Source organism: Vombatus ursinus, unplaced genomic scaffold, assembly GCF_900497805.2.
Source record: "Vombatus ursinus unplaced genomic scaffold, bare-nosed wombat genome assembly UNPS02011334.1, whole genome shotgun sequence".
Lineage (NCBI taxonomy): Eukaryota > Metazoa > Chordata > Mammalia > Diprotodontia > Vombatidae > Vombatus > Vombatus ursinus.
In genome coordinates this window covers 1,953,070-1,980,516 of record NW_020951112.1, presented here as the reverse complement: position 1 = coordinate 1,980,516, position 27,447 = coordinate 1,953,070, and the positions used below count along the sequence as shown (strand labels likewise).

Here is a 27,447-nt window from a genome sequence, read left to right as displayed (position 1 = left end):
AGTCCCTGAAAAGCACATTAATGTGGCCGTAACTGTCAGATAAGAGATTTAATATAAAGCTAAGTCCTGCAGATTCTGTTGTGTGTTTGTTTCAGTCATGAAGCCCTTACCACACATTCTCTTTCATCGTTGAGACTGGGTCTTAAAGTACAAATCTGTTCCATAACTGGGCTGGGAACAGAGAAGTTTCAACGTTAATAGTATGGGAGAATCAGTGAAGTTTGCCTTAAGAAATTAATTAGCTAAAATGGCTATTTTGAATGTTTTTAATATTAATTTTTACATTATTAGTCTTTCTTTTATCTGTGAAAAAACTTTTAAGGCAGTTCACTTTTTAGACACACCTCAAGTGCATGGCTCATAATGCTGTCTTAATTTAATAATGGGCAAAAGTGGTAAAGATGTGCATGCATCTCAAGTTAAATCAAAAACAGTGTTTACAAGAGAAGATTTTATCAACCCAGCATTGTTTGCCATTTTTCTGTTAACAGATGCAAAGGTGATCATTGTTCCACTACTAGAGAAATTACTAGCTCCTATATGGATTAGTTCTTAAGTCTATTAATATTTTTCCAGTAACAGTAAGAACTGATAAATGATTTAGAACTATTGTTGATTATCGAAGTTTAGAAATTATTGGGATTTGTGTTACCCACAGAAAAGCAAGAATTGTCTACAAACAACTACAATTTAAAAACCACTATAGCAAAATAACCCTACTTCTTAAAATCCAGGCCACATATTGATTGAATAGCAGTACCTCAAAAGAATTCCAACTTCTAATAATCTTAGTTTCAAATGATTCTCCCAGCCCTTTTCAATTTATTCATTATTTATTACAAATGCCACCAGTCTCCCAGTCCCAAAATGAATAATCAGAAAGACAATCAGAGAACTACTTCACATATTATTAACAAGCTGGGGAAAATGCTGATTTTGCACTGAATTATAAAAACTCATTTGTCCTCTCTTCAAAGGAGAAAATAGTCCTTAGAAGAACTAAATATGATGAAAAACATCCTACAGCTAGTTATGAAGAACTTTTTCCCCCAACAGACTAAATTCAATACATACCCTACCCCTCTTCAAATTCTGAAACAGAACTGAAGATCTGTTTTGCCAGTATAGACTTTGCCCCAAGAGTAAAATTACATCCCTCTATAGGATTCTGCAGAAAGAATAATGTTCCTCTTAATTCATAATGCAAAATTATCTTTAACTGCTTCTTTTGTAAACTACCACAGAGAATCTGTATGGACTTGTATTAGCCTAGAAAAACTCAAATTGGGGGAAGAGGGAAAGTGTGAAAAGTGAGAAAGTCACTCCTCTCCTCCTATTGGGCACATTATTCATTTTGATCCTTTGATTTTCAGTAACTACAAGCTTAACCAAATGATTTTCAAGCATGTGCTAATTAATTCTGTATTTACTAAATTCAAATGTGATTGTAGATTTCATGTGCTACATGTAAAAAAGTACACAGGCAAAATATTGCTTAAACTTGAATGAGAAAGTAAAATCAAAATTCCATGTTATTTCATGTAAATATTAATTTGGAAAGAATACTTGTTTTTGCATAAAGGCAGATATGAAATACCCCAAGCAAGAATGTTAAATAGCAGTATCAATCTCTAAAATGTACATATGTTTATGAAATGTTTTCAATCAGTGAGTGCCAAGAGCCTGTTATTTAATTATAAATAACTTTCATTCCTTAGAACTGAAGTTCAGATACTCTGTTCAGTCTTTCAAACTAATGAATCACTTTCTTGGCTGTTTCATTTACTATAGAACACAAACTGATTTTTAAAAAACATCAATGTATATATACTTACATGTTTCTCAGGACTCAGTCCAATTTTTAGCAGTTGAGATGGTTAGTATTTTGTGCAGCTAAAAAGAGCTAGTGAGGCTGAAATGTGAAATTCAATTCAATCTTTATTGCTAGAAGCCATTAGCTTTTAATTGCTAACAATGGGGGGGAAATAGTTCACTAATACCAAAGAACCTGAAAGATAGTACATTTAAACTTGCTCTTTATTATTCATGTAGGCATTTTCAATCAATATAAAACAGAAGATCTTGCACTGATAAACAAGCCACGTAACAGTAGATAACCTTTAAACTCGATTTCTAAAGCCACAGCCAATATTTGCATTTCCTTCAGCTAATGGTTGTAATTGTATCATATTACTCAGGTCCAAGTTCATTCTTCAAAGAGCCATCAGAATAACATGGACTGAAGAGATTTTCGAACACTTGCCATTTCTTGCTGCTGCTGTTACAAGAAAGGAGATATTAAAGAAATGTTTAATAACTTTCATAAGTGACTTTAATATACTATTTGATAAAAAACATGTAATGATTTAATCTTAATTTTTTCAGTTAAAAATATACCATATTATTATTACTTACAGTGTCCATCATAATTTTCTTTTGTAACATGGCCATTTCTTTTCTAAGTTCATTTTGTGCACCTGTAAGAAGGCTTTCGTGATTCTTCTCCAAGTCTTCCATATTCTACAAAGTAAAAGGCCAATACTTGGTTATTAAATACTACTTGTCTGTTCTAAAGTCTAATGATTCAAGAGTTAGCTATTAATAGTGAAGTACACACAATTATCTGCCCCATGAGTGTGCTGGGTTAATGGAAGAGGCAGGAAACCCTCAAACCCTCTTATCTACCTTCTTAGGTACAGGAGACAAGGGCTGAATGAATCCTGTTAGAAATGTCCATTATTACTAGTAAACATACGGGAGAATAATAAGCAAGGCAAAAATAACCATATTTGTGATAGCAGTAATACAGTTTAAGGTCCCCTATGGGCTGTGCAGGCATTGGGCTAAATGCTGGGGATACAAAGAGATGTATGTACCAGTTGAATTAGGCCAGTTGTTATACCATGAGAGACACAAGATATGCGTATGCAGAGAGATATATATATATGTATGTATATGTATATATATGTATATATGTATGTGTATATCTATCTATCTATCTATATATATATATATTTAGTAAAATAGCATTTTTTAGGCCTACTATATAGTATTTAAGATTCTGTGACAAGCTGGAGGAGAAAGGGGTGAGAAAAGGTTTCCTGAACAGTATCATCTGAAGACAATAATCCAAGTTTCTTACTAATAGTCATTTTCAACCTTCCCTCCAAATGGTCCTTAGTGATTTAGGAGAGGACCTAATTTACCTAGCAATACTTTATCAATAATTGATTTAGGAGAAGACCTAATTTACCTAGCAATACTTTATCAATAATTAGTTTGTATCAACACAAATTTATTAAATAGCTAACATTTAGATACAGCATTTACTATGTGCTCTATACACTGTGCTAAGCACTTTATAATGATTACATTTGATCTTCATAACGACCCTGGGGGGAGGAGCCTGAAGCCTCATTTCAACTCAGGACTTCTTGAGCCCGGGCTTGGAATTCTATCCGTTCTTAGTAACGAATTCTGACAGACTTGTACCACATAACTTCAGAACTCAAAGGAGGCTGACAGGCTGAGGGTGTCCTGCAAGTCTTAGCGCGCTTTCGGCTGTATGTGGAGATTTAGGTACAAAGGCAAGAATCGCCAGGTCTTCCAACCAGACTTCACCAAGTCCTTTGTTGTTACTGGACTGCCCTCTATATTCTCTGCAGCTTAATAGTTTCTTTCCTAAACTGGTACCTAGAATCGAAAATAGACTATGTGGTCTGACCAGGGCAGACTACCTCTATATTTGTTTTCTTGATATTTTGATAGCAGCATTTCAATAGAATTAGTATCTTTGTTATCCTTTGTTTTTATTTCATGCATTTAAGAACATGATTTTGAGAAACAGTCCATAGGCTTCACTGCCCTGCAAAAGGGGGCCAAGACACAGAAAGGTTAAAAAAAAAAAACCTGTTCTGAGGTCAGTCAACAAGTGTATATAATTATTAATAGTAGCGGGCATTTACACAGCACCTACAAAATGATCTCATTTGTTTGTCACGACAACCTTGGAAGGAGGGTGCTAACATTCTCCCCATGTGACAGTTGAGGCATCTGGTTAAATTACTTGCCCCAGAGTCACCCAGCCACTGTCTGAGGCTGGATTTGAACTTGGGTCTCCCTGACTCCAGGCCCAGAGCTTTCTATAAATAAAAGCGCAAACAGCCCCTTTCCTCCCCCCTCCTCTCTCCTCAGTTGTCTCACCTAATGGGAGAGACAACACGCCAACAACAACGATGCACACACAGCATCCCTACAGAAGAGATAGGGGGGTCACCTCAGAAGGAAAGCACCCAACCATGAGGGGAACCGGACAGACCTGCTGCAGAAGGTGGGATGTGAGCGGGGCCTGAATCAAGCCAGGGCAGCCCAGAGGCAGAGTTAAGGAGGGATGGACGGGGGTGGCATGTCCAGGCTGTGAGGTCAGAAAGCACGGAGATCACAGAGTATGAGGGGGGACAGTCAAGGTTATAAAAAGCCCAAGACAGGATTTCCCATTTGGTCTTGGAGGTAAGAGGGAGCCAAGCAGGGGCTGCCATGATCACACCTGTACCGTAGGAAGGTCACTGGCCCCGAATGGAGGGGATTGGGATGTGGAAAGATGAGGCCAGGTGGACCTAGCAGAAATTGACTGCAGGAGTCTGGGTGAGAGGTGACAAGGGCCTGTACCAGGCAGGGGACGGTGAGTGGAGAGAAGGTACGTCCACAAGAAAGGTGGATCAATCACCTTCTGAAGCAGCCCATCCCACTTCTGTCAAGTTCTAATGGTTAGGATGTTTTGTTTTGTTTTTTCCTTGAAACCAAGCCTGAATCTGTCTCTCCTCCACCCACTGCTCCTGTTTCAATCCTCTGGACCCAAACCAAGAAAAGCCTAATCCTTCCTACACACAACCCTTCAAATACCTGAGCACAGTTATCACATCCCCTACTGAGGCTGATCATCTAGAAATGACAGCAGAAGAAGATGTCACCTTCATCACAGGGGATTGGAATGCTAAAGTAGGAAATCAAAAGATAATTGGAATAACAGGCAAGTTTGGCCCTGGAGTACAAAATGAGGCAGGGCAGAAGCCAATGGAGTTTGGTCAAGATAACTTGTTGGCCATAGCAAACACTTTTTCAATGCAAAAGGTGACTCTGCACATGGACATCAGATAATCAATACAGAAATCAGATCGATTATATACTTGGCAGCCAAAAATGGAGCTCTATAGAGTTGGTTAAAACAAGACCTAGAGCCCACTATGGTTCAGATCATGAATCTCTTAGTGCAAAATTCAGACAAACTGAAAAAAGTAGGGGACACTATCAGAACATATAAGTATGATCTAAATAACATCCTTTATGAATATGAAATGGAAATGATGAATAGATTTAATGGATTTGATCTGGTAGACAGTGTGCCTGAAGAACTATGGACAGAGGCTCATGATACCATACAGTATACAGGAGGCAGCAACAAAAAACATCCAAAAGAAAAAGCAGAGCCAAGAAAGCAAAATGGCAGTCTGATGAGGCTTTACAAACAGCTGAGGAAAGGGAAAGATATAGCCAATCGAATGCAGAATTGCAGATAATAGCAAGGTAAGAAAAAAAAAGGTTTACTTAAATGGGCAAAGCAAAAAAAAAAAAAAATGGAAAACAACAGAATGGAAAAAATGAGAAATTAGAGATAGAGAATAATATAGAGAATGTTTCTTGCAAAAATGGGCAAACAACAAAAATGGCAGGGACTTACAGAAGTAGAAGAGATTAAGAAAAATGGCAAGAATATTGTTGTTCAGGTTTTTCAGTGATGTACGACTTCACGACTTCACCACTCCTTGTGGGATTTTCTTGGCGGAGATACTGGAGTGGTTTGCCATTTCCTTCTCCAGTTCAGTTTACAGATGAGGAAACTGAAGAAAAGAGTGTTAAGTGACTTGCCCAGGATCACACAACTAGAAAGTCTAGATCTGAATTCAGGGAAATGAGTCTTCCTGACTCCAGGCCTGGCACTCTATCTACTGCACTATCTAGCTACCCTGGGCAAGAATACACAAAAGAACTATACAAGAAAAGCCTTAACATCACCAATAACCATGATGGTTACTGACCTAGAGCCAGACATCCTGAAGAATGAAATCAAGTGGGCCTGCCTTAGGAAGCCTTGTTAACAATAAGGCTAGTAGCAGTGATGGAATTCCAGCTGTACTATTTAAAACCCTCAAAGATGAGGGTGTTAAAGTGCTGCACTCCATACACCAGCGAATTTGGAAAACTCAACAGTTGCTAATGGTCCCAACCCTACAGAAGGGCAATGCCAGGGAACGTCCAAATGACCAAACAATTGTGCTCATTTCACACACTAGCAAGGTCATGCTTAAGATTCTGCAAGCTAGGCTTCTGCAATACGTGAACCAAGAATCACCCGAAGAGCAGCTGGGTTTTCCGAGAGGCAGAGTAACTAGAGACCAAATTGCCAACATTCACTGAATTATGGAGAAAGCAAGGGAGTTCCAAAAAACATCAACTTCTGCTCCATTCGCTCCACTAAAGCCTCTGACTGTCTGGATCACAACAAAATGAGTCAAGTCCTCAAAGGGCTGGGAGCACCAGATCATCTTACTTGCCTCCTGAGGAACCTGTATGGGGGTCAAGAAGTAACAGAACCAAACATGGAACAACTGATCAGTTAAAGACTGGCAAGGCTGTATATTGTCACCTTGTTTATTTAACTTAAATGCAAAGTACATCGTGCAAAATGCCAGGCTGGACAAATCAAAGGAAGGAATTCTGTTTGCCAGGAGAAAGATCAACCATCTCAGATACACAGACGCTACCGCTCTGATGGCAGAAAATGAAGAGAAATCAAGAAGCCTCTTATGAGGATGAAAGAGGAGAACGTATAAGCTGATTTGAAGCTTAACATTAAAAAAAAAAAAAGATCTTGGCAACTGGTCCCATTGCTTCTGGCAAATGGAGGGAGAAGAAATGGAAGCGATGCTAGATTTTATATTCTTAGGTTCAAAGACCAGTGCAGACAGCAACTGCAGTCATGAAATTAAAAGACACTTGTTCCTTGGAAGGAAAGCTATGGCAAATCTGGACAGCAAACTAAAAAGCAGAGCTATCACCTTGCCAACAAATGTCTGTACATTCAAAGCTACAGTTTTTCCAGTAGCAATGTATGGCTGTGAGGAAGGAAAACTGAGCATACAGAATTGATACTTTTGAATTGTGGTGCTGGAGAAGACTTCTGAGAATCCCTTGGACAGCAAGGAGCTCAAATCATTCAGTGTTTAAAGAAATTAATTCAGACTATTCACTAGAAAGTCATATACTGAAACTGAAGCTGAAATATTTGGCCACAGAATTGGCCATTGTGGGGGGGAGGTAGGTAGGGTGTGTGTGTGTGTGTGTGTGTGTGTGTGTGTGTGTAAATAGGGTACTCACCTCCAGATAGCTTCCTGTTTTCCCTAGTATGTGAAGTCTCCCAGAAGCCCCTACTGCTTAGGCAGTGTGGATTACTACTATAACAGGGTTGGGGAAGGGACATGGGACAGGCACATGGTGTATAATGGATGCTTTGATATCATTATGTTCCTTTTACCACTTTGTTTAAACATTTTTCTAAAGCAATGATATTTATAGAGGTAACTAAAGCATACAAAAGAGATGTTAAGGAACTTAATGGGTTAGAAGATGAAGGCAAACAAGCCAAGTAATCCAACTGAAGGAAATACTAATGCAACCCTAAATGCAGACAAGAATCCAACAACACCCATGTGGCAGGAGAACTAAAGGGAACAATCAGCTGCCCTGACATCCTGACAGAGGAACAGAAGGGACTGACAAACCCCCACCAGAGCTCTCTGGTTTGGTTTTGTTGAACCCTTTACACCTGGTTGACTTTGTTCTTGGACAGCATCCCACCTGCAGCCAAACTCCGGCTGGATGACTCTCAAATCCACCTGTCCAGCCCTAACCTCACTGCGCTTCTCATCAGCGTTTCCAACTCCTTACTGGACATCTTGGCTCATGATTCTCCCGCCAATGCCCTGAAACCCTCTCTTCTTCACCGCTCTCTTCCCAGGCCTCCAGGCCCACCCCCTCAGTGTCCTCATCAACTCTTCCCTCTCTCATCCCCCATTTCCAAGCTGTTGCCAAAGCCTATCAAGGTCACCTTCGTAACATCTCTCACATATGCTCCCCTCTCTCTTGACGCTGCCCCCACTCTAGTACAGTTCCTCATCACCTCACACCTGGACTAGTAAAATAGCTACTGGTGTGTTTGCCTGCCACAAAGCTCTCCTCACTCCAGTCCATCTTCCACTCAGCTGTCACTAGGGATCCTAAAACTCCATGGCTTCCTGTCATCTATAGGATCAAATAAAAAATCCTCTGGCATTCAAAGCCTTTCACAACCTGGACCTTCTCCCCACCAACCTTTCCAGTCTTCTTACAACCTACCCCTCCCCCAACATTCTGTGATCCACTTATACTGACCTGCTTGCTCTTTTTTACACAAGACCTGCCATCTCCCCACAAGAGCATTTTTATTGGCCCTTTCCGAAACCTGGAATACTCTCCCTCTTCATCCTCACCTCCTGGCTTCCTTTAAGTCCCAGCTAAAATCCCAACTACTACATAAAGTCTTTCCCAATGCCCTTTAATTCTAGTGGCCTCCTTCTGTTAATTATTTCTAATTTATCCTGTCTATAGCTTGTTTGTACAGTCATTTGCATGCTGTCTCCCCCACCAAATTCCTTCAGAGCAGGGATTGTCTTTTTTTTGCCTTTGTTTGTCTCCTAGTGCTTATCATAGTGCTTGGCACACAGTAGGCATTCAACATTTACTAACTAATAGATGGTTAGTAAAATGTCAGAGCTTGTACTCCAGCAACAGAGAAAGCCAAGGGTAACCTCTAAAACACAATGGAGTATTGAAATAGAGCTTCTGTCAACATTTCCCATCAATTCAGAAAAACTGTAAAAGCTCCCATTATGTTCTTGAAATGTAGTAAGATAATGCATATACCAGACCTTTAAGAACTGTTCATATAGTTGTTTAATTGTTTTCAGTCTCTGGCTCTGAACTATTCTGGCTTGTTGGAAAACCTTTTGCTGTTGTCGAAACATATTCTAAAAGCAAAAATAAGATAGTCAAGATCTTACAAAATGAAAATTATGGCTACAAAAATTCAACCCTAGATTTAATAATGACTGAATAGCAACAAATTCATTATCACCATGGTCTAATAGTCCTATTTACCTGTCACTACATAAAATAATTCTTAAAGCATGTCAAAAGGAAAACAACACATATTTAACTCTACTGAAAGGTTAGGAATGGACATTATCTTAGTCCCTGTGTAGCAAAGACAGACATGAATCTTCTTCCACCAGAACCTGTTCCTCTGGACTCCATTATTTCTATCTGAATTGAGAATGACTTTGAGGTTGCAAACCTGGGGACTATGATAGTGATGCTCTCAACAGAAATAGAAAGTCAGAGAGGAGGATTTGAGAGTAACGATGAGTTCTTTATTGAAGCCTTTCCCGATAATTTCAGTCAATAATAACTGTTCCATACTCAAACTACTTATAGCTCTTTTCTTACCCCTCCTTCATGCATTTACTATGCATTGTTTTTTTATCATCTTCTTCTGTCATAGTCCTCTATCAGACTATAAATCCCATGAATATAGGAATCAAGTTTTATCTACATTTTCTGTTTTTCTAGCACACAGTAAGTGCTCAATAAATGTATAATAACAATAGCTAGTATTTTATTTATAAAGTACTTTAAGGTTTGCAAAGTGCTTTGCTAATATTATCTTATTTTATCCCTATAACATCTCAGAGAGTAGGTGCTATTATATCCTCATTTTACAGATGAGGACTTCAGGCAGACAGAAGTGACTTCCCCTTGGGTCATACAACCAGACGCCAGATTTGAACTTGGGTTCATTGAACTCCAGGTTCAACGCTGTATCCACTGTGCCACCTAGCTGCCTTTAGTGTGTATGTACATGTGTGCGTGTACATTTTTTTTTTTTACTGTAACACTTAACAAATATAAAAAAAGGTTATAGATTTAACTATTTATTGCTGATAATATTTGTTACATGGTAAAATCTATTTTAGAAGAGAGCTTCAAGTAATAGAGGTTATGAATTGAAGTATGATTTGTGAGAATTGGCCAACAGGATAATATAAATAATCAAAAGTGAGCTATAATCATCAGACCTGAATCGCTCATTCTAGCACTGGCGATCCTTCAACATGTGGCTGGCCCCACTCTCTGGTCTCCGGACCACTTCAGCCACTCGTCTATTCACTGTTTCCAACACAAACCACTCTCCTCGGTTCACAATATTCCTTTTGCCTACAAGTCCCTCTCCTTCCCTTCCCAAGTAGCCAGATGCTTCTTGTCCTTTCCTTCTTCCAAATGAGATTTCTACTACAGAAGTCTTCACTAACTACTCAATTCAGCCTCCTTATCTTGCATCCCTCCTTCTACCTGGAATTGTTATTTCTTTCATATGGATAGAGCTTATCTTCTCATGAGATGATAAACTCACAAGAGTGGGATCTCTGCTTCTTTATAGGAAATGGGATATAGGAGATAGAGCAGCAGCCTTGAAGTCAGGAAGACCAGCTATATGACCCCAAGCAAGTCACTTAATCTCTTCCAGCCTCAGTTTCTCATTAACAAAATGGGGATAATAATAGTGCTTACTCACAAGGTTGAGAGGCTCAAAAGATTTTATCTGTACAACGTTTTGCAAAATATAAAGTGCTAAACGTGAACTATTATTTCTGTCTCTCCATAGCCAATAGACATTATAAGTGCTGAATAAATATTTGCTGAATTGTTGAAACATTTAGTTAGCAGTTGAGTTGTTGAAATATTTAGTTACTGTACACCTAAGTTATTTAAATATAACTAAATGAATTATACAAATACACATTAGCTAAATGTGCCAATTCAACAAACATTTTCTGTGTGTACATTTGTAACACTGTATTATGTGCTATGGGGAAGTACAATGAAGTATGTTATTTTAAAAGGAAAAAAATTATCATTCTTAGCATGAAATCACAAATTCTTAGAGATGGGCAATGTAAAGTAACTGTGATATGATCAATTAATTTGTGTTAACTTCAACTGCAAGACATGGTTAACTGAAGCACTCCCGTATCAATGTAAAATCAATGTAAAACCTAAGCACTCAAAGAGGAGAGCTGACATAATCATATAGACAACAGACCTGAAAACAACCAATATATTTTTTCTGTTAGACCAAATGAGGGGACAGGATACAATGGATGGTTAAAAGTCCTACATCTAAAATCCCACAAGGAAAACTACTCCATAGCCACCTCTCTTAGGATATACTACACAAGTAATTTTTAAATAACACAGTAGAAGTGCTTTGGCTATTTAAGAATCAGGAAAAAATTTAAAATATTTTATGACTTTGTGATTTAAAGACATTTATTACTAATTTTAGTTATGAAGCAAGTAATAACCAATATTAGTGGTATTCTACCACTTTTTTTTTAAGAAGAGAAGGAAGACATGATAAAATGAAAAGAAAGACATGCAAAGTAAAGAGTACTGGGTTCAAATTCTGGCTTTGACACTTCTTTGCTTTATGACCACAGGCAAGACATTAAAATTCATTGAGCTTTAGTATCCTTATCTGTAAAATGGGGATAATATTTGCATGAAGTTGTTATAAGGAAAATGAGTCAATACTAATATTATGACTTCTGATCTTTTAAAGTAGAAGAAAATTGGCTTTTCTGGGCACATGCCCAGTTTGACCCTGAATCTGTGAAGGTAACACAGCTAACAAGACCACATGACAGAACGAGCCACGGGCAAGGGCAGATCATTCAATTCCACAGGATTATTACCAGGCAATTATCTGTATTTTTCCACAGTTAATTATAAAATATCAACTATAAAGTATGCCAAGTACAATACCAACAGCTAGTTTTTCTTCCTGTTCCTCAGCTTTCTGAACATCCACATCCCACTGCTGAAATAAGGTCAGGAACTGCTGAGAATATTCTTGGTTGAGTTTTTGCCTATTAAAAGAACCATGAACACCATTATTATCATTATTAAAATTAATCAATTTTCTGAAGTAACTGAACAATTTACATAACTAATCAAGTGTTTCATCATAAAGGGGAGGTGACTCTGAGTTGTCACACCACTGGAATGAAATTCTAGCAAATTCAATCAAACTTTAAACACCTAGCAGTGGACTATCTGCCACCACCGGACCAACCTATCTGGATTCAGAAACACTGCTAGAAGAGTGGTCATCAGGTAGTGATTACTTTTTACCACAACTACTAATGAAAACAAACTACTAAGGGATGGAGTGACTGCAATTTGTACAAGTAGAAGAGCTACCCATACTGATTAAATCACAGATCCATGAAAGAGAAGTAATTAATGTAATATAAAAAAAGGTAAGGCATTAATACTACCAGAATTTTTTGAGGGAAGTTGTTAAATATAAGTATTTAAAAAATTTTTTTTGAGTCATCTTTTATCATTTTGGGTTACAATCATAGAGAAAAGTGCTCAGGATTTCACAAAATGGCAAGAGAACATCATTCACTGGGAAAAAATTCCAGGGCTACATTTCCCATTTCTCTTGTCCAGGACTCTTATTGGCAGAGAGTTTTCTGACAGATGGGGGTTTTTTTTTTTTTTTTTAGGCAATTGGCGTTAAGTGACTTGCCCAGGGTCACACAGCTAGTAAGTGTCAAGTGTTTGGTCTGAGGCCGCATTTGAACTCAGGTCCTCCTGACTTCAAGGCCGGTGCTCTATCCACTGCACCACCTAACTGCCCCAGAGAAGAGTGAAATTAGCACCACTCTCAGCCTTGACACTTTTTTTTTTCCTTTTTTTTAGGCAATTGGGGTTAAGTGACTTGCCCAAGGTTACACAGCCAGCAAGTGTCAAGTGTTTGGTCTGAAGCCAGATTTGAACTCAGGTCCTCCTGACTTCAAGGCCGGTGCTCTATCCACTGCACCACCTAGCTGCCCCTCAGACGCCTTAAAAGACAAAGCTGGCAAAGTGGAGGTGAAGAGAGCCACCAAAGGAAAGCTACAGACTGGAGTCACAAGAAGACAGGAGGGGCAATACATGGAAGGGGATCACCATGGCATTCCTGAACTCAGAAGTACCTGAATTCTGATAGAGCTGAAAGGTTTCCTCCAAAGTCCACGCAGCAGGTAGCAATGAACCCTACACTTCTGCCAGTGGACTATAAGTTCTGAAATAACTGTATTATTCTAGCTGGGATAGATTATAATCATTCTGGAATTTATAAGGAATTTATTTTACTTATTATTTATCCATAGCGACAGATAACATTCTATTACTTGATTGTCTTACACTGCATTTCTCTTGATTAACTACTTTCCTGTGACTCTTGCACAGTCTGTAAACAGAACATGTGAGCTTGGGATTTCATTTGCAAAATGGTTAACAGCTAGTTAACAATGACAGGGGTCCCTACTCCAGGGGAAAAGTCCTCAGAGTTTTCTGGCACCTGATCTTACATAGAGTTTTTCTCTAACATAAAATTTTGTGACTTTTGTTCTTGAAAAAGGATGGAATTTTTATCATGATCACAGAAAAGGTTTTTTTTTTCCAATTAGAATTAGTGGAAGTGGGAGAAAATAGTTTTTTATTAATTGAAAAAAATTAAGATATGATTGATGGGGGAAAACATATTTTGTTCTACCAAATTAAGTGCTTTTGAAAAAATCAATAAACAAAAAATACTAAGGAAAACTAATTTTGGCTTGAAACAAATATTTGATGTCAATTTTATACTTTAAAAGAATAAATGGGTTCATTTCAAAATATGAATATGAATTTATGATATAATTAGGTTATATAAGATTTCAATATATTTATATCAATTTACTTTTCTCTACTTTAGCACTACACAGATTTCATTCAATGACTGATCCAACAAAATTCATAAAATATTTTATGAACTCCTAAGTACATAACAGTAACAAATGTTTTTTTAAATAAAAAATTTACTTTTGCAAAAAAACAATTTTTTTTAACAAACAGTAACAAATGAGAACAGACGACTGAAAGATGACTATCAGCAGATTGAATTAAGAGGGTTTTATGGAGGACATAGATTATGAGTTGGTACTTAAAGAATGGGAAGGAAGAGGTCAAAAGGCAGAAAAACTGGGAGGAGAAAGGGGACTCCAGGTACAGAGATGGTGTAAACAAAGAAAAAGAGATGGGAAATCACAGGACATGTCTGAGCAACAAACAGTCCATCAGGCTGGGCTGTAAAACACTTAAAGAGAGTTGTATGAGACAAAAGTGTTAAGGTAGGAAGATCAGAAAGATAGATTCTAGAGTCTTCCATGTCAGGCTAAGGAGCCTAAATTTCATTAAACAGTGAAGATGGAACACTGAGTATTTTTTAGAAGTGTCAGGTCCTGTGCATTAAGAAAATTAAAATAGCAGCATTACGTAGGATGAAAGATGGGGAAGAAATGGCAGCAGGGAGAAAGGTTAAGGAAACCAGTGCAGCATTGCAGATGAGAGGTAACAACGGCCTAAACTGGGATAACAATAGAAATATTGTAAATATCTAATCAACCATTTTAATATATTGGATGAAGGAGGAGTCAAAATGAAGCCAAGATAGGCTACTGGGAGGATGATGCCACTGACAGAAGGGAGTCAAGAACGGCAAGCTTAGGGAGAAAGATGGCTTGAGGTGCTAATGGGCCTATCCACATAAATACAGAATTAGAGCTGGAAGGGATCTAAAGAGTCATCTACATCTTGCCTCTTCATTTCAGAGATGAGGAAAATGAGGACCAAAAGAGAGCAGTGTCATTTCAGCCAGATGAGGTCTCAGATCCCGCACTCAATTGAAGTCCTCTGACTTCAATGCCCTTTCTAGTAAACCGTGCCTTTATCTTTTATTTTTAAGGAAAACAAAGATGACTTATGTGTTTCCTAGAAAAATGTTCATATGCTGTTGTGAGTGACAAGACCCAGAAAGGAGTCACTTCATTCTGAACCCTAGCCTTCACGAGGAGTTCGCTTTCCTGATCTCTAGAAGAAGGAACAGCAGATGTGGGCCTTGACAGACCCACCCAGACACAGCACGTCGGGATTTCTACTTCAGATGGACATGTAGGAAACGTCTATTTTTTTTTTTCTAAGAAAGACATGCTGTGAAAACTGGTCAAAAGCAGAGGTTCTTAACTTGGGGCTCTCTGAACTTTCTTAAAAACTATTTTGAATTACAAATATTTTGGTTTCCCTTGTAACCCCATATATTTTATCTTATGCTTTTAAAAACATTAGCACAATGCCTGGGACATAGTAGTTGATATGTAAATTCTTATTCTCTTCTCTATTCCCTTAGCCCCTTTTCTACACTCCCATTTTCCAAGAGGAAATTGGAAATATGAATATGTGGCCACACAGAGAGATCAGAATTGGAGATGTAGATTGGTAGTCCTCCACAAAGACTTAAAGCCAAAACACTAGTTCTCCCAAAGCAGACAATACAAAAAGAAACCTAAGAACAAATCCTTTAAGAACAGCCAGAAAGATAAGGGCCAGTGAAGAGAATGATAAAATTTCAGATTAAAGCTCTCAGAGGTCTTCTAATCCAATCCCCACACGAAAATGAATACCTCTACAGCAAGTGGTGTTAAACTCAAACAGAAAGAGGGGCCAGTAATCCGTACACAAGGGTCCCTGTGAGCAGCATACTGACTTAGCTTTAAAATATAATCTTATCCATTTTTAATTATTCTGTTCAATATTTCCAATTACATCTGAATCTGGTTCAGGTCGCACTCAGGACACAGGAATGTTGTGGGCCACGTGTTTGACCCATGGGCTCTAGAGCAGCTCTGACCAGCAGTCACCCATACAGGGCTTGCTGTTCTCTAGTAAGAAAGAACTCAAGAAGCAGTCAGAGGCAGGAGAAAGCCTACAAGAGTGTGACACAAAGGGAAGATGTTCAGCAGGAACAAGTAGTCAACAGCATCAGTTTCCATAGAAGTCAAAGAAAAAAACCACTGATCTTGAGCATCAAGAAGTGACTTCCTCTTTGAGGACTGAGGGTGTGAATATAGGATAGTAAAAGCTTTTCTCTCTCACACTTAGAGAAAAACAGTCCAATATGTTTTTCAGTTAGTACACCATTAAACACAAAATAAAACTACCTTTTCACTGCACATTTTGCATTCATGTTGGAAAAAAAGATAGTTATTAAAGAAAAATAAATCCTTACCTCTGCTCTTGTTGTGTTTTCCACACATGCTCAATTTTCTGATTGCTAGTTTTAAGAGAAGCCTTAGTATACATTTCCAATCTTTTCCTCTTTGCAAGGAGAGCCTTGTTAATATCAGCTATAATGAAATATTTATCAAAATTTCACGTTGTGAAGTTTATATACTGACAACACAAATTTAAGCAAACTGATTTGAGTTCATCACCTAGTAGTTCATTACTACTAGGAAGCCTTGATATATTTAAATTTAAAATATGCATTGTACCAACTGTTACAAAAAGGTGGTTCTTTCCCTAATTTATAATCTTTTTCCTAGAAAAATGCTTCCAGGTGGGCTACAGAAATTCTTGCAACTTTTTATAACATCTAAAATCCAGTGCTTTTCACTACATTCTTTATCTACCTCCCCCCAATATTGGAGTATGTTTAAGTAAAGGGTAACTTATTCTCTCTTTCCTAGATTACATGTGTATATAAATGATTTTGAGGATGAACGCTAATTCTTTCATGTTTTAAGTTATAAATTTGATGAAATTTTCTACTCAAGATAGAAAATATCAATGAATTTAGAGAATTTACAGAAAATAAAAGCATACTCAAGAATTTCTGAAATTCAAGCTTTTAATTAGCTCAAATCTAATCCCACCAATAATCATTTATATGCACCATGGCATAAATTAAATGTAGCTCATAAAACTACTTCATTAGTGATTGCATCTAAGAATAGGCAGTCTATCATATGTGTGTATGTGTGTGTGTGTGTTTGTAATTTAACTTATTTAAGCTATAGTGTTGTACAATGGAAAAAGCAATGGAACTGGACTCAAAAGATTTGGGTTCAAATCCTACATCTGACATTACCCTGTGACCTTGGGCAAGTCACTTAACCTTCAATGGTATCAGTTGGCTCTGTGAAAAACAATAATAGCTAATAATACATCTATGTGGTACTATGTCTGCTAACAGCTTTACTAATATTATCTCATTTTATCTTTACAATAGCCCTGAGAGAAAGATGCTTTTATTATCTACATTTTACAGATGACCAGAGGGAAGCAAACAGAAGCTATGTGAGGTGCCCAAGGTCACACAGATAACAAACGTCTGGTGTGCTATTTGAACTCAAAGCTTCTTAGCTCCAGGCCCCAGGCCCTAAACCAGGGTGCCCTCTAGAGAAGATTGGACTAAAATGGCCTCTGAGGTCACCTCTAGCCCAAGATCAAAGCCTGCGTGTTATTTTGGGAGACAATGAATGCACCTTGAGAACAAGAATGGCTTCGTTTTTCTCTTTGCATCCCCAGTTCCTAGCACTGTGCCTGGAATATAGGAGGCATTTAATAAACTCTTACTAGAGTCTAGGCTGGACCTCCCCAGTTCCTTTTCCATACAGTATTTCCTAGATTAAGTTAAATGTGAATATAAAAATACATTCCTACTAAACGCTTTCCTTCAGCACAGCTACTCATTCTTCACATTAAAAATGAGCAAACAATGAGGGAACCCTACATACCAAATACATCTCTAAAATCAAATGTAAGTGAAACAGTACACAAGGCCCACAAACCTCTTGAAGTCTGGCCATCCTATGATTCTATCATCTTCTACAAATTTTACCAAGCATAAGCTTTAAACAAGAGTATCTTTAAATATAATGGAATCTTGGAACATACCTCCAAATCTTTCCAACATGTTCTGTACTTCACCCCTAAAGAAATTATAATTTAGTTGTACATTTTTAAAAATATTTCGAAAGGAGTATTTTTTTCATAGAGCATTTTCTACTTGCAAAGTAGACTTGTATAAAAACATTTAACTAAAAACCCTACAAAGTGTAGGCATAGAGAGATCTTTTTTTTAATATAAAAAGCAACTATCCAAAACCAAAGGCATGCATCATATATAATGAGGATAAACGAGATATAAGTACAAGAGTAAAGCAACGATGTGAACCCACTCTCTCCTCTACTATTTGATATAGTTCTGGAAACGCTAGCAACAGCAATAAGATGAGAGAAAGAAATTACAGGCATAAAAATAGGTACAGAAGAGTTAAAACTCTCTACTGGCTGATATGATGGTATAATTGGGAAATGTTGGGAAATCAGCAAACATACCAATTAAGACAATAACTTCATCAAAGGTGAATGCAAAATAAACACTTAAGGAACAAAATAGATAAAAAGAATAAAATAAACCCTCAAAATACAATCTACAAAATAAACCCACAAAAATCAACTTCATTTCTATAATAACAAAATAAAAAAAAATAGAAAGGGAAATCCCAATCCAAATAACTACAGAATCCACAAAATATCTGAGAATTGACCTAAGAAAGCACGAAAAAGACTTGTATAGATTCAATTACAAAGTGTTCCTTAAGGAAATAAAGAACTTTAAAAAGCTGCATGACTGAAACAAGCCCAATGACAATACAACCAAAGTTAATTTACACTTTTAATGCTATACCAATCAAATTACCAAGAGGATGCTTTATAGAATGTGACAAAATAGTAACAAAATTTGTTTGGAAAAAAACCAAAAGATCTAAAATATTAAGTGAAATAGTGAAAAGAAGTAGAGGTGAAGGGGGAATAGCATTTTCAGATTTTGAACTATATTATAAAACAGAAGTCATTGAAACCATCTGGTATTGGTTTAAAAAAAAATAGAAAAAGGAGATCAATGGAAGAGACTAGATAGCAAAGAATCAGAAACAATGGAACCCAATAATCCAGTGTACCATAAATCGGGAAACATAAATTACTTGAGGAAAAAGAACCTCCCTGAACAAGCTGGAAAACTGGAAAGCAATCTGGCAGAAAGCTTACCACCCCTTACATTCTAAATGGATCCATGACCTTAATATTAAAGCTTATACTCTTAAAAAAATCACTATTACTAAAAAGAAGTGCAATTCAAAACAACCAAGCGGTTGCACCTCAACCCCTGCTGATTGGCAAAATGACTATAAAATGACAACAATCAAGGCTGGAGGAGTTATGGGATGATAGGTGTGCCAATTCATTGTGGGTGGAGCTGCGAATTGGTACAAGCATTTTGGAAGGCAATTTGGAACTATGCGCATAAAGTGACTCAAATGTCTACACCCTTTGACCTAGGGTGAAACAATTCCATTACTGAGCTTATATCCCAAAGAAAATATAAATAAGAAGAAAGTCTCCATATCCACCAATCTATTTATAGTAGCACTTTTTGTGATAACCCCAAATTGAAAACAAAGTAGATGCCCATTGACAGGGGAATGGCTAAACAAATTGCAGTGCATAAATGTAATAGCATATTACTACGTGGTAAGAAATGATGAATTGATAAATACAGAGAAGTATGGAAAGATCTACATGAACTGAGGCAAAGTAAAGTAAGCAGAGCCAAGAAAACAAAATACACAATAACAATGTAAATGAAAAGCACCACACACACACAAACACAAACTAAAAGTTAATACGGCAGAATTATAAACATCAAGCATGACCTAAAAGAAGACATATAGGTAGACACACTCTCTTTGCAAAGAAATTCACAGGTGTGGCACATTACATGTTTTCAGACATTTCTAATATTTTCATCAGCTGTGCTAATTTTTCCTCTTTCTTTTTTTCTTATTTTTTGTGGGGATTGGGGAGATCTTTAAAAAAGATTATTTGTTATATGAATGGCTGTCTAGGAGGAAGAGGGATACTGGAGGAAATTATGATACAAAAAAAAATATATCACTAAAAATTTATTTTAAAAAATTAACTGAATGAGATAAACTATTTTAATGATATTACCCCATATCTTCTTCAACTGTTTCATGACTAATGACTGTAGAAGGTCTTTTTTTCCCATGCTTTTCAATTACTGTCGTCTCTTCTAGAATTATGACAAAAGAGAAGAGTTGAAAATTAAGTTTGCTACTGTGGAAGATTCTCATGAAGCAATATTCTCATCTTTTGACCTTTTAGGTTACTGACTACAGTAAAGCTTTTTAAAACTATGCTTTGTTTTCACAACTATGTGGTATGGTGGTGATTCAAGGTACTCAAAGGCTGTGCCATTAGCATAGGTCCTACCAAAATGGAAAGGTTTTATGTGCAGGCCCAGTAACTGTATATCATTTGAGGAGCACTCTAGCTAAATTTGAAGAGGCGCATTGCCAGACCGGCTAAAGGATGATGACATTTCAATCATATTAGCCCAAAAAGGCTACTGACTAAGGTAGAGAGGGGATGTGACCTTCATCAGCTGAAGGAGACCAGGGAAATCAAAGACAAAGTATGAAAATTTCACCCATCTATAACCTAATTAATCATAGGGTATCTGAGTTCTTAAAGGCTATAATAATATATCACAAACATACATATGTATGAGCACATGAAATAAATGCAAACTTTGGGGGAAGAATATAAACTCTATTCTATTTATGTATTATGAATTATAAAATACACAATGCAATGCATTTCACACAACTATGAGCAGTATATACAACTGTTATCAGGATGTAAATTTGTTATACTGTACCTTCCCTAGCATATTCCTCAGAACCACTCAGATCTTTCTTGTCTTCTTTGTCAAAATCATAAGCTCGGCTCACTTGAGCTTCCATTGCTAGTTTCCCAGATTTCCCTGCATGTTTTCTTCCTGAAGGTGCCATAATTAGGCAATTTCTTACTGTAATAAGCGCAATATTTTAAACATTCATTTTAATTCCAAAGATTAAATCTTAAAGACATGACATAAGATATGTATATATAACATAAGATATACGAAAGAGGTGGGCACCAGTAAGGAATAATCAGACCATCAACAAACATATTAAGTTCTGACTATGGGCAAGGAAGGTATCAGGTGCAAAGTATAAATACAAAGCATAAAACAATCCCTGCTTTTAAGGAACTTGCATTTTTGCTAGAGAGCCATGGACATACACTGGCACGTACAGAATATATGCAGATAGACACACAAATAATTATATGGTAATGACACTAGCAGTTGTGGGGATTAGGAAAAGTTCTATGTAAAAAGTGGTCTTTTTGCTGTGTCTTGTGGGAAGTTAGGGATTTGAGAAAGCACAAGGGAGAAGGGAGTGCATTTTAAGACCAGCAGGTGACCAGCAAAGGCATAAAGACGGGAAATAGACTGTATGAGAACAACTAGAAAGTTAGTTTGGCTGGAATTGAAAATGGGAAGGAGACTATCCATGAAGTTGGAGTCTGGCTATAGCCAAGTTATGAAGAGCTGGAAAGTCAAACAGCACTGTTTTCTACTTCATTTTGGAGGTACACAGGGAGCCACTGAAATTTTCTTAAGAGAGTGACATGGACATATCTGCTCTTAAGAAAAACCACTTTGGCATCCATATAAAGTATAGATTGGAGTGGGGAGAGAGACCTGAGGAAGGTAGACCAACTAGCAGGCCATTGTTAATTGTCCAGCTGAAGGATTCCCCACTTAACATATTCCTGGACTATGCTACTTCCCCACTGGTTGCACTGACCAAGTGGAGATGACTGCCCTGAGGTTTACTTTGCTGATTTTTGAGCTCTGGCTAACATAACTATTTTTAAAAAAATATTTGTTTTTATTTCATTAAGTATTTCTCAATTACATGTAAAAATTTTTTAACATTGATTTTTTAAAAATTTGGTTTCCAAATTCTCTCCCCCTGCAGAAGGCAAGCAATATAATATTAAATTATACATGTGAAGTTACACAAAATATATTTCCATGTTAAGCATGGTACAAAAGAAATCACATACAAAAAAGTAAGAAAAATAAAGAAAGTAAAAAAAAGCATGCTTCAATCTGCACTCAGAGTTCATCAGTTCTCTGTCTGGAGGTGGACAGCATTTTCCATCATGCATCCTTCGGAGCTGTCTTGATCAGTTTCTAAGTCTTTCACAGTTGATGATCCTTACAACGTTGCTGTTACTGTGTACAGTGTTTTCCTCGTTCTGCTCACTTCACTGCGCATCAGTTCATATAAGACTTGCCAGGTTTTTCTGCAACCATCCCCGTCATCATTTCTTACAGCACAATAGTATTCCATCACAATCATACACCACAACTTGTTCAACCAATCCCCAGTTGATGGACATCCCCTCACTTCCAATTCTTTGTTACCACAAAAAAAAAGCCACCATAAAGATTTTTGTACATGCAGGCCCTTTTCCTTTTTCTCCGATTTCTTTGGGATACAGTCCTAGTAGTGGTATTACTGGGCCAAAGGGTGTGCAGTTTTATAGCCCTTTTCTTGTAGTTCCAAATTACTTTCCAAAATAGTTGGACTAGTTTACATCTCCAGTAACAGTGCATTAGTGTGATGACCATGTCTTGAGAAGTGTCAGCAATGCTGTTCACTTTAATCTCAGCTCAACTCAGTCTCTGGACTGCTAGTTTAGTTTACTATGTTTAGAATTCCAGTAGAAAGAATCCTGACAAGGAATTGAAGTATGTGGTGTTGTAGTCCTGCTTGGGCCACTAACAGTACATAAACTTTGCCAAATCACTTACTGTCACGCTGCCTCAATTTCCCCATTTGTAAAACAGGAATAATAGCACCTGTCTTAAATATTTAATATGGTTGTTGGGTGAATCAATTGATGAAAATCTGAAAAAAAGTTAAACAGGCACTACAAACCCAACGTAACAAAACAACCAACTACTTCAGTAAGTACCATGGGAAATATTGGTCTATAAAAAGGCCAAATACAATGGTGCTTTCTCAGCCCTCATCCTTCTTGACCTCTCTGCAGCTTATGACACCACTGATCACCTTCTCCTTGATACTCTCTTCTCTTTTTGGGACACTCTTCCCCCCCACCCCCAGTTTTCCTCCCACCTATCAGACCTCTCCTCTTCTGTATGCTTTGCTAGATATTCATTCAGGTTATGACTCTAACCATGGGTATCTCATAGGGCTCTGTTCTGGGGCCAATACAAAATCTTCAGTTTGGCATTCAAAGTCTTTTATAACTTGGCCCATCCCTACCTTTCCAGTCTTCTCACACTTCACCCTCATACTCTGCAATCCAGTGAGACTGGCCTCCTACTTGCTCCTCACACAAGACATTCCATCTGTCACCCTTTTCGACTTGGAATGTTCTCCTTCCTTATTTCCACCTCCTGACTTTCTTCAAATTTCAGATTAAACCCTGCCTTTCACAGAAAACCTTTTCTCTGTTGATTATTTCCTATTTATCCTGTTTATAGCTCCTTTGTACATATGTGTTTGCATGTTGAAACAGAAGACTTTGAAGTATTTCTGAATTTCTGATGAAAGACCAGAGTTTTTATATATATTATATAATATGTGTACATACACACACACATACTGTGAAGTTCAAATACAGGAGTCAAGAGAAACATACAACATAAATGAAGAATGATAATGGACTAAACAGGGATAAATTGCTTACATTCAAATATGGAGAGAAGATAAATATATCCCCTTGGAAGCCTATCATCATCAAAAATCATAAAGGGAATAATCTAATCAGATAAAAGGCCTGGGAGTGATTCTGTTATGTCTTGATCTTAAAAAAGAATAGAAAAAGGAAGAGAAAAGGAATACACTGGGGGAAAGGAGATGAAGGTAAGGGAAAATTATGTCACATAAGCAGAGTGCCTAAGAGTAGATGTATATACAAACAAGAAGAGTGGAGAAATGAATGACATGTGAACCTCACTCTTACTGAACTGGTCAAATGGTGGAGTATATACACACAGAGTTGAGTACAAAACTTTATTTCACTCAAAAGGAAAATAAGAGGGTAGGGGGAATTAGAGGAAGAGTAGATCAAAGGAGGGATTAGTTCTAAGCAAACAAAGAATGTACAAAAATATAGTTCTTTTTGAGGTGGCAAAGAATGGGGTTATGAGAGGATGGCTGAATAAGTTATAATACATAAATGTGAGAGAAAATTGCACTTAAGAAATGAAGATGATGGTTTCAGAAAAACCTTGGAAGACTCATATGAACTGATGCAGGGTAAGGTGAACAGAATCAGAACATTACAACAATGTGGTAAAGAAACAACTTTGAAAAATGAGAGACTCTATCCTTAATGACTAAGATTCCAGAGGATTAATGATGAAGGGGGGTGTGTGTGTGGGTGTGGGTGTGTGTGTGTGTGTCTCTGTGTGTGTGTGTGTGTGTGTGTGTGTGATAGCCAATACATAAATTTGTTTTGCTCCACCATACATGTTAGCAAGAGGGGTTTTGCGTTTCTTTCATTCTCAACAAGGGGCAAAAGGGGGGAGGAAAGAAAGTGGATTTTTCCTAAACGGAAAACATGTGTAATTTTTAAAAATCAGTATTAGTAGATTGAGAAAACTAAGTGTCAAAAATTTGGGGGGTCAGTTTTCTTTTCTTTTACTGAATATTATTTGTTATAAGGGGAAACTTCCATTTTGTGTAGAAGGGGGAAGATTTAATGGATTATGATAGAGATTTTTTAAAAATTAAGTCTGTCAATAAAACATTAATAAAACTCAAAGGAGAAAAAAGTCCAGAAGGAAACATAAAAATGGCAATTTTGTTACTACCATGTCAAATTTCAGATACTTAAAAAACTGTATGTAACATGTATTTATGATTTCATATACAATCCTCTTTTTTATTCTTCTCTGTTGAAATGTGTTTTTAAATTTTTTGTTTTGCTGTGTTTTTAAGAAAGGCTTTGGATAAGGCCACAGGTGATAGATGATACACAGATTACACACAGCAGTACAAAAGACAGTCTAAGTGCAGCTACACCCTTCACTAGAAAGTTGGCCATTAGCAAAAATAAATTTGGGGGGGAGGCGGGGCTGCCAAAACCAGACCTCATATTTTATAAAGCTCAGAGAAGCTGCAATTCAAACTGATGGAAGAAGCGTCAACAGTGGTCAAATCATGGAAGTTCTGAAATATATGAACAGTTAGTTTAAATAGTTTAGTTATATAGTTAGTTAAATAGTTAGTTTAGTTATATAGTTAAATAGTTGAATTCTGAAATATATGAACAGTTAGTTTAAACAGTTTATATAGTTAGTTAAATAGTTTAGTTATATAGTTAAATAGTTTAGTTCTGAAATGTATGAACAGTTAGTTTAAATAGTTTATATAGTTAGTTAAATAGTTCAGTTATATAGTTAAATAGTTTAGTTCTGAAATATATGAACAGTTAGTTTAAATAGTTTATATAGTTAGTTAAATAGTTCAGTTATATAGTTAAATAGTTCTGAAATATATTAATAGTTAGTTTAAAATACTTAAATGTGTGTTGTTGTTTTTTTTTTTAATCAAGAGAAATCCTCTGTTTCGTTTTATAGGCCGAGTATGAAGACAGGCTTTTTTTTTTTTTCCTTAAGTCATTCAAGGCAACTCCCCGTGAGAAAACCAGCAGCAAACCTGCAAATTGTGGCGGCCTGGTGAAATGACTCACCCAGGGTGACACACCCAAACGTGGCACACTTGACCCCGGGTTTTCCTGCCCCCTCTCCCACGCAGAGGGGGGCCTCCCCCCGCCCCCCCGAACCTCAGGCGGGAACCTCCGCGGGCTCCTCTCTGCATGCCCCGCAGCTGAGGCTCAGAGAGAGCACGTGACAGATGCTTGACTGACCACCAGACACCCACGGGCTCACACCTTCCGGCCAAGCCGGGCCAGGGGTTCGGAACCTTTTTTATTTAATCATGACACCCCCTCCCCCACTCTGGCAGCGGGTGAAGCCTGCGGGAACCCCTTTTCAGAAAAATACTTCCAACTTCATAAAATAAAATAGATAGGAATAAAATAAAACACCCCAGGCCCCAAGGACGCTGCAATAGCGATCAGAACTCATTCAAACGAGCTCGCGGACCCGAACTTCGAGAACCCCGGACCGACACGTGATCATTCGCCTTCACGGAGCGCGGAAGAAAGTGTCGCTCCTCGTTCCCCCTCCACTGCCAGACAACGCTCAAACCGAGGCCTTGCTAGGGCTCTCTGGGCCTCAGCTTCCTCATCTGTACAATGGAAGGGGCGCGGCCTGGGTGACCCCCGAGGCCCATTCCGGCTCTAAGGCCAGGAGCCTACAAGTTCCTGCCCCTCGCTGGGCCTCAGTTTCCCCATCTGTCCACAGCGGCCGGGCATGGGGGAGGGTAATATTTACCTCAGTCGCCGGGGGTGGGGGGAGGAGCCTCCTTCAGACCTTCCCTGGACTCTACCCGGCCCCTGGGAGGGCGGCGGCCTCTCACCCAGGACCCAGGACCCCAAGCCGGCCCTCGGACCTCGGACACTACAAGGACCTTGGAGGCGAGGGGCGACGGCGGAGTCCCACGCTGCGGCTACGCGAGGCGCGAGGCGGGAAGGCGAGCATGCGCTCACGAGCTCAGGAGCGCTCCGGCCCTACTGCGCAGGCGTGAAGGGCGGGGGAGGGGGGGCAGCGGGGGAAAATGAACCTTGTGGGGGAGGGACGGAAGAGGTGCGAGGGGGATGGGAAGGAAAGGAGGGAGAGAGGAGAAAGGGAAGGGAGGGGAGAAGAAGGAAAAGGAAAAAGGAAGGGGAGAAAGAGAAAAAAGAGAGAGGGATGAGACAGAAAGAGATGGGAATTGTTCATTCTTAATTTCCTGCTATTAATTTTTATTTATGGACAGCTAGGTGATGTCAGGGAGATTCATCCTCCTGAGTGCAAATTGGCCTCAGGCACCTCCTAGCTGTGCGACCCTGGGCAAGTCACTTCACCCTGTTTGCCTCAGTTTCCTCCTCTGTAAAATGAGCCGGAGAAGGAAATGGCAGTATCATTGCCAAGAAAACCCCAAATGGGGTCACCGAGAGTCAGACAGGACTGAACAACAAAATTTTATTTGTGAGGAAGGGAAGGAAGGGGTCAAGGTGGTTTCTCCTTTGGAAGGTTACTGACCCCTGGGATGTGAAAACCGACATCCCTCAGATAAGAAGCCAAAAAGGGAGTCCAGGCTTCCCAAATAATTTGACTTAAGAGTCATAGACATATAAGTCTCCCCTGTCTCAATCAGCCAGTTGTGAACCCCCTAGATACAGTTTATAATCTGTAACCTGACTCAGTTTACCTTTCACTAGTTTTGTTTTAGATGTCCTGTGATGTTATGATTCTGTTCAATTAAGTTTGTTTAACTTTCATATAACATTAAAGGA

General features: G+C 38.1%; 2 protein-coding genes across 2 annotated transcripts in view; one reads left to right on the top strand and one right to left on the bottom strand.

The window, feature by feature from the left end:
* The window catches only part of CHPT1 (choline phosphotransferase 1), a 34,009-nt gene extending 31,656 nt beyond the window's left edge, over nucleotides 1-2,353 (top strand). Inside the window, exon 9 of the mRNA XM_027855884.1 lies at nucleotides 2,199-2,353. Coding sequence (XP_027711685.1) covers nucleotides 2,199-2,243 — 45 coding nt within the window. The 3' untranslated portion in view covers nucleotides 2,244-2,353. The remainder of the gene's footprint in view (nucleotides 1-2,198) is intronic.
* SYCP3 (synaptonemal complex protein 3) lies at nucleotides 232-26,528 on the bottom strand. Its single transcript, XM_027855885.1, has 9 exons — nucleotides 26,444-26,528; nucleotides 20,831-20,980; nucleotides 20,101-20,182; nucleotides 17,980-18,014; nucleotides 16,310-16,427; nucleotides 11,981-12,080; nucleotides 9,024-9,122; nucleotides 2,416-2,520; nucleotides 232-2,278 (listed from the first exon to the last, which is right to left on the bottom strand). The coding sequence occupies exons 2-9, from the start codon at nucleotides 20,961-20,963 to the stop codon at nucleotides 2,225-2,227; spliced, it is 726 nt and encodes a 241-aa protein (XP_027711686.1). The 5' UTR covers nucleotides 20,964-20,980; nucleotides 26,444-26,528; the 3' UTR covers nucleotides 232-2,224.
* Nucleotides 26,529-27,447: the final 919 nt, after the last annotated feature.

Coding starts and splice junctions, on each gene's coding strand:
- SYCP3 (XM_027855885.1), bottom strand. CDS start 20,963: ATGGCACCTTCAGGAAGAAAACATGCAGGGAAATCTGGGAAACTAGCA. Junction 18,015..20,100: donor ACAGTTGAAGAAGATATGGG/GTAATATCATTA, acceptor TAATTTCTTTAG/GGGTGAAGTACAGAACATGT. Junction 12,081..16,309: donor AAAACACAACAAGAGCAGAG/GTAAGGATTTAT, acceptor TTCTTTTAATAG/GCAAAAACTCAACCAAGAAT.